This window comes from Neovison vison, chromosome 3, assembly GCF_020171115.1.
Source record: "Neovison vison isolate M4711 chromosome 3, ASM_NN_V1, whole genome shotgun sequence".
Classification (NCBI taxonomy): domain Eukaryota; kingdom Metazoa; phylum Chordata; class Mammalia; order Carnivora; family Mustelidae; genus Neogale; species Neogale vison.
This window is the reverse complement of record NC_058093.1, coordinates 151,209,184-151,222,509: the sequence shown is the minus strand read 5'-3', so window position 1 is coordinate 151,222,509 and position 13,326 is coordinate 151,209,184. Positions and strand designations below refer to the sequence as shown.

General features: G+C 58.0%; 1 protein-coding gene across 1 annotated transcript; it reads left to right on the top strand.

The window, feature by feature from the left end:
- The first annotated feature begins 1,012 nt into the window (after window positions 1-1,012).
- Window positions 1,013-12,634, top strand: SIGLEC15 (sialic acid binding Ig like lectin 15). The gene is made up of 6 exons (XM_044240994.1): window positions 1,013-1,064; window positions 7,926-7,985; window positions 8,372-8,755; window positions 9,858-10,232; window positions 10,653-10,686; window positions 12,356-12,634. Exons 1-6 carry the CDS (start codon window positions 1,013-1,015, stop codon window positions 12,435-12,437), a joined length of 987 nt encoding a protein of 328 aa, XP_044096929.1. The 3' UTR covers window positions 12,438-12,634.
- The last annotated feature ends 692 nt before the right edge of the window (window positions 12,635-13,326 follow it).

The window sequence follows — 13,326 nt, the reverse complement described above, 5'->3', positions numbered from 1 at the left end:
CATAACAGATTAGCCTTTATCCTCACTAAAACATTTCCCTCTAGCCACGGATTGGCTCACTTTTGCCAGGCCCTTACCTGGTTGCTCTTCTGTCCAGCTTTCTGGCAACCTTGCAACAGCTACAAAGTTTCTGCCCCTGGAGTAAGATATTTCTATCTGGCATTTTGATGTTCTGAGCATGTTGACATGTTTGTCTGGATTGATTTGCTTAATAATTTTACTATTTCCCTTTTCTGCAGCTCGGTCACGTAACCACTGTCAGTGATGACTACGTTTGGGAGATGATTATTCTTCTGTGAATAATCACGACTTCAAAATCTGTATGGCCACCTTAAGACAACTTCATCAAAATGAAAACCCACGCTGGGAGCGCCTGGGTGGTATAGTTGGTTAAGCCTCAGACTCTTGATTTTGGCTCAGGTCATGATCTCAGGGTGGTGAGCTTGAGTCCCACCTCTGACCCCCTTCTCCGGAGCACACTGTCTCCTTCTCTCTCTTTCTCTGAAAATAAAAGAAATGAAAAAAGAAAACCTATACTGGCACATTAAAAATGCAGGAAGGTAAAGAGGGAAGGAAGGAAGGAAGGAAAGAGAAGGGAGGGAGGGGGAGGAAGGAGAGAGGGGAAGAGAAAAAGAAGGGAGGGGAGAGGGAGGGAAGGAGGAAGGGAGGGCGGGCACCATAAGCACAGCTGTTTTTCCAAAGGGACCAGAGACCATGGAAAGGACCCTTCATCTTCCTCGTGTACTTCTCTGTTTCCTGTCCTGGAAAATCATCCGAGTGGTTCCCCTGTTGGTTTTCCACATGACTAAACCCCACGGGCCTCATCGAATCATAACCAGGCCGCCTGACCACGTCTCCCCAGTTCCTCCCATGCCTGGAACCCGGTAGGGGTGCAGACCTGAGCACACCGCCCATCCCTCCCCTGCCTTCTCGCACAGCCTCGCCAGAGAGGCCTCTCCCTGGAGGTTGAGCCGAGCGCGGGGCTGGCTTAGGGTCTTCAGATGCTTGCAACATGGACCGATCCATCGGACTCCTGGCCTGCCTGGTGGGCATCCTCCCGATGGGTGAGTCTGCCACTATTCTCTCTGACCCACACTCAGAACAGAATAGATGCTCACACAACTGCAGGGACGGTCTTCTCTCCTCGCACCTGGGGCAGCTGGACACTCCAGGAAGTGGAGGCGACGGAAGTCAGAAGTTCAAGCCCAGGTTTTGCCTTCGGTTTCCAGTGACCTGGGGCAATCCGCTGACTTCTCTGCAATACAGCCCCACCTGTAGAAAGGCCCCCTGCTCGCCCCCCGCCGTGAGGATCCTGGGAGATGACGGGCAAGCTCAGGAGAGGACAGTCCAGGCTCTGAGGGATTTCGGGGGTTGTGGTCCTCCAAGTGCCGTATCTCTCCATGGGCACAGCCCAGAGTGGAGGGGAGGAGGCTCGCGGTTGGGGTAAGGGTGGGGGTGATTTCCCATGGGGCATGGGGCAAGTGAGAGAGGACACCCTGAGCATCCCATGGGAACCCCAAGGGCTGAATGGGATTCAGCAGCAGGCTTAAGTGACAACGTCATTGGTCACTCAGCTCAGTGACTTGATGTCCCCAGGAACAGTGTTTTGGTTGGAGACCAACTGCCTGAGAATTTGGGTGGCGAGAGGGCCATTCACCTAAATGCAGTTCCTTTGGCTCTTTGCCTGATCTGCAGAAGGAGAGTATCAGAGAGCAGGGCTCGGGAGTCTGCATGTTCAACCGTCTTCTCAGGTCACTTTCTTCTTTTTTTTTTTTTAAAGATGTATTTATTTATTTATTTATTTGGGGGGGAAGAGAACAGAGAAACTCCAGCAGACTCTGCATGGAATGCACTCAGTCTCACAACCCTGAGATCAGATCTGAGCCAAAAGCAAAAGTGGGACACATAACCAACTGTGCCGTCGAGGCTCTGTCTCTAGGGTCATTCTGAGGCACGAGGTAGTTGGGGGCAATCAGGATAAATAGACAGAGGCCATCCTCTGAGCTTCAGCCCCTCCCATGACTGGGCCCCTGGACTCAGCATCAGTGCCCCCACCAGCCGGGCCACGGGCCCTCATGCGCGGCACTGTGACTTCACTGGCATCATGGTGCTCTGGGTTAGTCCGTGTTCCTTGTCTGGGGTCCTGTCTCCACGACTGGATGATAAACTCCTTCTCCTTCCTCTGGAGCATTCAACACAAGCAGCGTCCAGGTCAGGTCTGGTCTGGATAATTGCAGCACCCGCCCACAGACGGCCCTTAGACATGCTGGGCACTTTCATTAGAACTGCGCCTAAGCCTCGGAACCGACTGAGAAAGGAACTACTCTATTCCCCTTTCCCGAATGAGACAACAGAGGCGCAGAGACACCCCATGGGGGGTGTGGGTGGATGTGCAGCTCCAGACCGGGCCCCCACGCATCCCCACCCCATGTTGCCGCCTGTCCCACCACACACCCAGTGGTGGGGGCAACGAGGGGGGGGGAGGCTCTCTTTTCCCAGAGTGACTTAACCCCGCCGCCTTTCTGGGATGATTTAGGTTTGGGCCCCACTTAGACAATGGGGGCTGGAGGAGGGGACCCCGCCCAGACCCGGGGCTGGTAAGAGAGCGGTTCAGACGTGAGTGTCAATGTCACATGCACCTTTGAATCCCGGCTTTGCTACTTACTAGCTGTGTGGCCCTGGGCAGGTGGCCTAACTGCTCGGAGCATCAGAAAAATGAGGACGCTGGTGCCCGGTCGGGTGTTGTGAAGGACGATTAGATCGTGGATAAAAGCCTGCCAGCCCGGTCCTGGGGCTGAGTGATTGTGCAATAAATGACAGGGAAATCGTGCTGAAGTCACATACCCTGGAGAGAGGCGAGGTAGGGGTGGGGGTGGCTTGGGTTGATTTCTTTCCTCCGGTTGAGGGTCAGCTGCTGTGAATCAGTTAAAGATGAAAAGACTTAGAGGAAGCCTGAGCAGTCACGTGTCCAAGAACAAAACCCAAACCACACAAGCGCTCCCGCTGTGGGTCAGATTTACCCAGGGAGGCTGAGGCTTCTGGGGGAGGAGATCACTTTTTCTCATACTGGCAGCGTCTTCACTGCTACCCCGAGAGGTCCAGGATCGAGGTGAGGGGATCCCGCTTTCTGAAACCCCCCTGGAGACATTCGCCTGTGAGCTGCTCCATGGGACAGCGGGCCTAGACAGGGGGCCAGAGGACCAGCCTGGCATTGGTTGCTATACGGGAACCCTGGGGCTTCCTGAGCCGGTGCCCGAAGTCCCAGTCTCCTCCCCAAACACATCTCTGAGCAGAGGACCAGGGCAGACCCTTGGCAAAAGTGAAGTGGAGGAATTCTTCCAGGAAACCCCCTTCTACCTCCTGTGCCTTTCTCCTTCATACTGCCGCCACCCCCCCGCCCCCAGCACCCAGTGCACTAGGGCAGCCCCAAATCTCCCAGGGGCTCATGCACACTCTCCCTTGTCTTTCCCTTCTGGCTCCCCACACATCTGCTCCTGGAAAGCTGGAGACACCAGGGAACAGGCAGGTGGGAAGAACAATGGTCTGGGAGCTCTAACTGCTTGGGTGACCTTGGACAAGGCTGCAGCTGGTCCACAGACCTCCGAGAAGCAGGTGGAGGGGTCACCGTAGCGGTCATCCTCAAGGACATCTGTGTCAGCCTTGACAAGCAGCTTGTTCACTCTCCACCACAGCTCTACAAACGAGGACCCTTGTCCCTACTTTAAGGAGGCCCATGGGAGTCAGTGACTTTTCTGGGGTGTCACAGCCTGGACTGAGCCGCTGGAGTCTCCCAGGAGCAAGGCCCACCTTTTCTACCACCTGCATGCAGTGGTGGGGAGCCTGGAGCACGGCCTGGCTCAGAGGAATTTACTAGCTTGGAGCCACTGCCAGAAAACAAACCAAAAGGCAAGACAAATCACAGCAGTCACCCTAGCTCATGGGAGTGCAGGAGAGTGCCGAAGGGGGGGGGTGTGCAGGGAAAAGCCGGGGAGGAGATAGCCTGCTGTCATGGGTCCCAAAGGAAATGAATGGGAGAGTTTCATGAGCCAGGATGCTGCTTCTGCTCCTGATGGCTCCCGTGGCCAGCAGCATGGGCTGAGATGTCCTAGCTGGGGCGGAGGAGGACCGGCGGGGAGCAGGGCCCTGAGAAGGCTGAGGGGAGCACGGACAGAGATGAGCTAAGTGGGCACTCTGGGGAGAGAACCCCGTGGCCTACACTGGCCCCAGACCGCAGTCAGCTGTGACTGCCCCTCTGATCTAAGATGCCTACGTGAGCTACAAAAGGTGGGATGTCAAGGTACCACGTCTTCACCCCTGCTGCATCACCTCGAGATGTATGCCCAGAGTACCTCCCTACCACTGCTCGGCGTCCCCACCCCGCTCCCTTGCAGCCACACTCCCTCTGCAGGGCTGGCGGGAGCAGGAGGCTAACGTGCATCGAGCATTTGCTGGGTGAGCTACATGTGGCTTCACTCAACCCTCAAGCCCGTGAGGAAGGTATCAGGTGTCCCATTTGGCAGCAGAGGAGCCCGACAGCTGGGATATTAAGTAACCTGCCTGAAGATCCCCCAGTAAGTAAGCGAAGGAGCCTAGAACAGAACCAGGCTCAGACCGGGTGCTCAGAAAAGGCGGGGAAAGCATGAGCACAAGTGAGATTATCCCCCAGGTCCAGCCGTGCCAAAGCTGGAAGGCGGGGCCACCATGGAGTGCCGGCATACTGGATAGCGAGAAGAATCTGGGTCTCCTGTTGACCCTCCTGGGTCTCCTGGAGGTCTAATGGTCCCGAGGCAGGGAGATCAGAGACTCTACAACCAGGGGCCAAGGTTTCAGTCCAAGAGTATCCCCTCCCTTGTGCTAAAATGGGCAAGAGCTGCTGGAGGGAGCGTCATATGTCACAAGGTGCTGGGAGCTTGGGTTCCTGCCAAAGCATATGCGTTTGCTCCCCAGGGCAATCCCTGCTGGGACCTCCCATCCTCTCCCTGCGTCCAAAGTCTCCTTGTAAGGGGGAGTCCAGGCGCTGGCCTCTGGAAACACCATCCAGCAGGTAAACAGGAAACACAAATCCCCGCCGACAGGAGCCAAGATCTTACTACAGGACCTCTGTGTGCCCGCTCAGCTCCTACAGCAGAAGCCTCCAGGGAGAGGGAGGGGTGGGGGCGGGTGGCTACCATTTGTATCACACTTCAGGATGTTTCCAAATGGGGCAGTCATGCGGGGGCAACACAGCACAGGGGACAAAGTAGGAACAGGAACCACAGAAGGGGAAGCCTCGGCTCTGCTTCTGGTTGGTCAGATGAACTTGAAACAGTCACGTTGCCTCTCTGAGCTTCTGTCCTCCCTTCTCCAAAAGGGGCTGTTGCCAGTCGCTCATGGGGCTGTCGTGCACATGAAATGATATGAAGACTGTGTCCCAGTGAACACCCAAGGCACTGTGTACTCTGGCCCCATTATCTGGGCATGCCCTGTCCCCCCGATGCTGACCTCCTTGCCTCTCTGGTCTTGCTCACCTGCCACCTTCACTTAGAGCACCTGCAGTCTACGCCACGGTTGGCAAATCCCACGCCTTTCTCGAGGCTCCGCCAAAAGAATGCCTCCTCTCTCCCTCCAAGCATTCCCTGCCTGATATTTGCACACCTCTTCCCCCAGCCCCCACCACCCTCCCCTGCCAGCCTGGTCACCCTCCCTTCTGCTCTATGACAGCAATTCAACAGCGATTACTATGTGGCAAGTGCCTGGTGAGACAGTAACAACACAAATATGACCACACATCTGCCCTCCAGAGCTTCTGGGAGCCTGGGCGAGACGCACCGTTGACTAGTCCATGCCCACAGGGAGCAAGTATGTCTGTCAGCCCTGGGGCACAGGGGAAGGATGCCAGACCCAGGCTGGGGGTTGGGGAAATGCCTCCCTCTGGAGGACGACTCAGCAGAGGCCTGGGGCTGGCTGGGAGGGAGGTGGTGGATGAAATGGGCCAGGAATCTTGTTCAGACAAAGGAAACCTTGTCGGTGTCCCTCATTAGCAGACCTGGCAGGCTGCAGTGTAATTATGTGTTCGCAGATCTGTCTCCCTTTCTGAGTGGTGAGCTCCGGCAGGCTGATAAACCATCCGATTGATTTTTGTAACCCTGGCTTGTATCCAAGTGCCTGGCTTAGAGTGGGACCGTGTCTGATACGTGTTTGCTCATTGATGAGTGCACAATAGCAAAACCTACCTGGGGGGATCGGCACCTGGCTCCAGGACGCCTGCAAGATGCAGGAGGTCAGAGGAGCCTGAGGTTACAGAGGGTGGGAACTTTAGGGAAACTGAGGCACAGGCTGAGCCTCAAGAAGGAGAAAACACTTTCTGCACCTGGGAGTGCTGAGTAAACCAACAGAAGCTTCAGAAAGGGCTTCTCAGATTTGAAACCAGGCCCTTTGATTATTAACAACTGAACAAACAAGCTCTTAACTGGAGATAAATGTCATGTCCTCCACTTCGGGTCAAAAGCATAATTCACTTGTCCTGCAGAAACAAGAGCTGGCTTACAAGCACATTGTGTGAAAATAGAACTCAGAGTTTTTATCTGATGGCAAGCTTGGCCTAAGCCCAAAGTGTGGTTTTATATGAGGCAGAGCTCACACAACCCAATTCGTACTCCCATGCTGCTGGTGCAGCACACACCTGCGCACACCCCTGTGGCACAGAGCCGTGGCACACACCTGCCGCATACCCGCAGCACACACCTGCGGCACACACCTGAGGGCCCCACCTCAGGCAACTATGCTGCAGAGAGAGCACAAAGCAGGCAGTGAGAGGCAAGGGAGGGCCTGGAACTTCCACCAGAGAAGGAAAGGCTTAATGGGTCCATGATAGCCAAGACGGGTCCCAGAAGGGTCCTCACCGTGCGGGAATGTGTGGGCTCCCAAGAACAACGTGGTCGTGTGAGTAGTGATAGATGTTGATTCTATATGGGAGGATTGTGCTCCCCTGTAGATAACTCATCGACGGGCTAGGCTCCTTGGAGGATGGGTGGTCTCAGCTGCGGGCTGAGGAGATTCCTACCCAAGGCACGACGTACCCCCAATAAGTAAAGAGCACTGGGCATGGAGTCAGAAAAGCTGGGTTTCTCCCATCTTCTGTCTGTATGACTCTGGGCCTCTGTTTTCTGAGCTATAACAATATCCCCCTGCCTTTCTCCCCCAGGGTGTCTTGGGGGTCATGTGACAGGATGTATATAAAAGAACCGTGTGAATTACAAAGCTCTCGGGAAATATAAGAGCAGCTATATTATTCCCTCTCAAGATCCCTTTTGGGAACTGCATTCGGGGTTCTAGCTGGGCAGACCGACCAGCCTGTCCTCCCTCCTCAGGGAGATACCACCCCCACCTAGCCTGGTCCTGAGGCCCAGCCCCAACATCCCCCCTCACCCACCTGCTCAGCCCCTCCCCAAAGCAGCACATGCATGGGACGACAGGGACAGGGGCTTTCCAGCCATCTTGGAGCTGGAGGCAGAGCACAGCTTCCAGACCTGAGCTCAACCATACTTCAGAGGCTCACAGCACAGGCGGTGAGGAAACTAAGCCCAGAGCAAGAACACAGCACGAAGATCTTGTGGGCTCTCAGCTCCCTGTCTGGCTTTGGGAAGCCCTTTTGGGTTGACTTGGATTCCAAAGGGACCTCATCCACCAGCTCAACACATTAAGTTCGGAACCTACCATCTCTTGCTGAGCTCTCTTTCCTTCTGTTAACGGGGAGCGCTGGGCTCCTTGGATGAGGCCCAAGCTTCCCTGCCTTTAGTGCCCTAGACTGCTGGCTGTGGAATCGGGCAGTCCTGTCTGAAAGCTGGCTGTGCCTCCTTCTAGCTGTGTGACCTTACTTACATACTCAACTTTTCTGTGCCTCAGTTTGTTACATGTAACTCAAGGATAACTGTGCTTCCATCTAGGATCCTTTGTGAGAACCAAAAGAGATACTACAGGGAACTTGCTCAACGCAGAGGCTCATAGTAAGTGTTTTTATTTTCACCATCGTGGGAGGTGGGTGCTTGGGGCTGTATGGTAACCACGGATCCTGGGGCTTGTCTGCCGCAGGGCAGGGGGGTGGAAAAGAGTATGGGGTCGATGGGCCTGTAGGGGGGACGTCCCTGAATGAAGCAAATACTCCCAGAGAAGGGCGGAGAGGGGCCAGGCACCTCGAGAGTCATGGGAGTCAAGATCCCAGAGGGTGCCTCTCGAGTCACACGGTGGGTTTCTGGGCCTCCACAAGAGAGATGCTTCCTGAAATCCTGGGGTTTCCAGGCCCCTCCCCGGGGTGCTCCCTGAGTCCTGCGGGTTCCAGGCTCCCCAGCGAGGGGTTCCCCCAGAGTCCTCTGACGCTCCCGGCCGCCCGCAGGTGCGCCGGCGCAGCGCTGGTCCATGCAGGTGCCGGCCGAGGTGAGCGCGGCAGCGGGCGAGGCGGCCGTGCTGCCCTGCACCTTCACGCACCCGCACCGCCACTACGACGGGCCGCTCACGGCCATCTGGCGCGCGGGCGAGGCCTACGCGGGCCCGCAGGTGTTCCGGTGCGCGGCGGCGCGGGGCAGCGAGCTCTGCCAGACGGCGCTGAGCCTGCACGGCCGCTTCCGGCTGCTGGGCAACCCGCGCCGCAACGACCTGTCGCTGCGTGTCGAGCGCCTCGCCCTGGCCGACGATGGCCGCTACTTCTGCCGCGTGGAGTTCGCCGGCGACGTCCACGACCGCTACGAGAGCCGCCACGGCATCCGGCTCCACGTGACCGGTGAGCGCCGCGCCCTTCCCGCCCGCCTCCGGCCCGCCTCCCGGCCGTGTCCCCCCGGGGGGGGGGCGCTCGGGGCGCCCGCACAGCTTCCGCCACGGGCGTGGAGAGGGGGGCGACGCACAGCACCTTTCTGCCGGGCAGGGGGCTGCACACCTGGAGATGGATGCGGGCCGCCCAGGAAGTTGTTGAAAGTGCAGAATGCTGGCCCTCAGAACTGAGTGGTGCCAGGGGAATGGGCATCCAGATGAAGTTCGTAGGGAGTGAATGGCCCCAGTAGCTCTCAGTTTAGGGGGAGGGACACGAGTTGAACAGTAATGGCAAGGGCCGCCGTGGGATGTGTGCTCTGTGCATTGAAGGGCACACACAGCCCACCAGAGAGATGCCCAGGGAGACGCCAAGTGCGCAGTACTTTGCTAGACCCTAAAAAAGTGGAAACGAGGGTCCCTGGTCCCTAGAGCAGTAGTTCTCCACTTTGGCTGCGCACTGGAATGAGCTGGGGAACTTTTTAAAATCCCAGCCTTCCCTGCTGTGACGATCCCATTCTGGGTTCCACTCCGCCCAGAACTTTCCATGCACCCTTGGGCTGGCTGGGTCGCCTCTCCAAGTGCATGTCAGTTTCTTCCCAGGGCCTGCGCTGCCCTGCCATAGACCCAGACATTCAACTCTAGATCTTGGTGAGGTTGTCTGGGAGTGGGAAGTGCCCTTGAAAGCCTACCAGCAGACAGTCCCCAGCCCTGAGCTACAGTAACGACCATAGAGTGAGCATTTCCTGTGAGCCAGGCCCGAATCCAAGCACCTCACATGTACTAACTTGCCAAATCTTCTCAAGACCCCATAAGGTAAGTGATCCCCATTTTACGCATGAAGAAACTGAGGCACGGAGCTTCCAAATAACTTGCCCAAGGCCACATCTCTATGGGGACCTTGGCACCGTGGCGCTAGAGCGCCTACTCCCTCCTCTCTGCGCCACCGGCCCCAAATCTCTTGGTGACTGAGAGGGACTGAGAGGGGTCCTCCCTTTGCCCTTGCCCTTCCCTGCCGCTTCTCTGACCACAGTTCTCTTTCTCCCCCGCCCCGCCTCCACCCCGTCGCCGCCCCGCAGCCGCCCCGCGGATCGTCAACCTGTCGGTGCTGCCCGGCCCGGCGCACGCCTTCCGCGCGCTCTGCACCGCCGAAGGGGAGCCGCCGCCCGCCCTGGACTGGTCCGGCCCGGCCCTGGGCAATGGCTCAGCCGCCGTGCCGGGCCCAGGCCAGGGTCACGGCCACCAGGTGACCGCCGAGCTGTCCGCGCTGGCGCACGACGGCCGCTACACGTGCACGGCCTCCAACAGCTTGGGCCGCGCGGAGGCCAGCGTCTACCTGTTCCGATTCCACGGCGCCTCCGCGGCCCCGGCCCTCGCCCTCCCGCTCGGCGCGCTCGGCCTCAAGGCGCTGCTGCTGCTCGGCGTTCTGGCCGCCCGCGCTGCAGCCCGCCGCCGCCTAGGTGAGTTCACCCCCCGCAGGGTCTGAGAGCCTCTCAGACCATCCAGGTCAGCAGCACCCGCCTCACACTCTCCTGGGACGAAATCCAAAATTAGTCACAGCTGCTCCGGTTGTGGCCTTTGCTGTGGCTTCGCTGTCTTGTCTTTTCTTGCGGGTTCTCCAGACCCACCAAGCGTTCTGGGCGCCGTGGTCCTCAGAAAGGCAGGTTTTTCTGCTGGGCCCTCTGGAGTTCTCATCATTAACTCCTGGTCATCTCTAAGGACACTTCGTACCCGGCTACCTCGTCTTTGTTGCGTGTCCCTTCGGACCACTTTCTGTGTGGGGTGGAGAGGACAGCAGGGTCTGTGGCCTGAGGCTACCATGGAGATTCATGCCTCCCCCCCCACCTTTGTCTCTCTCTCTGTCCCTCACACAGAGCAGCACCCTGTCGCCCCGGACACCCCACCACGGTGAGTACCCTGCCCTCGCCCACCCCGGGCTAAGGCGCCACTGGCCCAGGCACGCAGGGTTTTGGGGGCTCGCGGCATAAGGAGAAAGACCAGGGAGAGGGTCAGGGCTGGGATCTGGGGCTCCATCAGGGTTCTGACCTCCCCCGCAGCCTCCCGAAGTCCTGCTCTTCAGTCTCCCAAGTCGTTTTTGGCCAGACCAGGCCACGGGGACCTGCTCTCCCCACCCACTCCTCTCCCAGCATTTACAGTTTGGGCCTCACACTGGTGTGTAAGGTGCTGAAGGGTCATTTTCCCGTCTTACGTCCGCACCTAGATGTGTTTCCTCTTGGGCTCCCCAGCATTCTAGAACAGGCAGACTCACACAAAAGCCAGTTCGGGGTATACATTCTCCCCCAGAGCCGAAGCCTTCGCAAACAAAATGCCATTAGACGTTCAGAGGGTTTAAGCTAGGACGTACTGGCCCTGCTGTCCAGGCTCCCCTTCTCTCTTCGTGTCTGTTCTGTGAAGGTCTGCGTGGAAGAAAGACTCCAGTTCACGGACCCCGGGCAAGGTGCCTGGGGACAGGGATGTAGGGAGGCAGAACAGGGCTTATTGGACAAGACCAGGCGTTCCCATAACTGTCCCTGTCCATGCCCTGAAGGCTTTACAAGCCACACGACCAGCCCAGGCCCTCTCTCTAGCTGCCTGTCCAGCCGTCCCCCGAGTTCTTGAGAACCAGTGCGATGTCCCTCTGTGTTGCTAACTCACGAGCTTACTGAGACACCTAAATCAGAGAGCTGAGGGCTCAAGCATTTACGGAGAAACTACCATGTACCAGACACTGTGTTGGGTGCTCACACTACAGCGAAACCCCCCAACTTCAGGAAGCTCACATTTTAATGTAGAGAATTTAATAAACACATAAGCAAGGTCCTTGTCGATTCTAAAGGACGAGCTGTGAAGAAAATGGACAGGGCCACGCAGCAGAGCCGGGGAGGGAGGCAGCCGCTGGGTGGGTCACAGGCTTCGGGGCAACCCGGGAAGGGGCCGATGGAAAGTCACTGAGTGGTGATGGGAAGCACCCGGGGAGCCCCATCTGAAGAAGAGTGGGGGCCCGGAGACTTTCCGGGAGGCTGCTGGCCAAGGCAGAGGCTGGCCTGGTGCTCGGAAGGAGGCGGAGGGGTGGGGCAGACGGAAGACAGGGCTGAGCAGGGGCCCGGGTGGGCCGCGCGAACGAGGGAGGCAGCCAGGGAGCCCTGGTTTGATGCCGCTGACTGAGATGCCGATGACAGGGAGGAGGGGACGCGAGCCCTCACGGGTCCGTCTGAGACGGGTGCTAAGACGTCCCGGGGGAGGAGCCGGGGAGCAGCTGGAGCTCAGGAGGCCACGCCTGGCAAGAGAGGTGTGGAGGGCACCAGGCGCACAGACGGCTGTTGATGCCACCGATGAGATCCCCTCCAGAAGACAGTGCCTCTGGGCTCCAGGAGGCCGTCCACATGGAGGCCTCCTCCCTGCTCCGCGGATGCCGCCGCTGCCCTCTCTCCAACCTTAGTCAGTCCCCACGCTCTGTTGGGTCTAGGCCGGGCCCCCATTTCAACTCTCCTTCCTGCCCACTGCTGGGGCATGGTTTGGGCAGTTGGCATATCCCCACTTGTGCACTGGAGGGTCAACCTACTTTCTCCATCCACAGGCCCCAGGCTCAGGAGTCCAACTATGAGAATTTGAGCCAGATGAGACCTCGGGACCTGCCAGCAGCCATGTGTGTACCATGAGGAGCCTCTCGGCCGCTGGCATCCACTCGTACCCCTTGAGGAGCAGAGGCCAAGGCCGGGCTTGGCTGGGACAAGCCTTCCTGGCTCCTAGCTATGTGGGCAGCCCGAGGCTGGGCGACCTCCCATGAAGGGTGTCAAGACCCTGCTCACAGAGGCTCAGTGGTCTTCTGCAAGGATGTTTGTCCCAGAGCCCCCAGGATATTTATGACAGTGGGACCAGCGTTTTGTGTGTATGTGTGTGTGTGTGTGTGTGCATGTATGTGCGTGTGCGTGTGTGTGTGTGTGCTCCAGCATGAAACTCACAAATTCTCACCCTTTCCTACGTAGAACATCCTAGTAAGACAGAGGTCTTACTAGGAGACCCTGGTCAGAGGGTCTCCCAGGCTTGGACTCGCTGTGTGGAACAGCGTACTTTTTCCACCTCTGGGGGTCTCAGTTCAGTTACTCGTGAGCGTGGACTCATGAACATGGGGTATCCTTCCTTCCTGGCTGCTCGGCCTGTCAAGAACGGAGGAAATAATGGAGGAAAGGTACTTTGGGAAGTACAAAGCCATGTACAGATGGGAGGATGTAACAGGCTCCTCCTTGGAGGCACCCTCAGGACGTGCGGAGAGTTCTTGGACAAGTGGGGCCCCACACCAGCCTGGCTGAGGACGAGGATTCCAGTGAGCCAGCCTGGAGCCGGGGCTTCTGAGGCTGGGGCTGCGTAAACCTGTGGTCCCAGGAATGTCCACTCAGCCGTGAGAAGCCTCGTACCCCTGCCTCCCGGGGTCTTCTCTGTGACTGCCCGCCACCTCTGCCCACCTCCTACCCCATCGGCTGCTCTGCACTGCCCTGAGCTGGGACCCCTGAGGAAAGTGAAACACGCATCCTCTCCCTGTATCTGAGA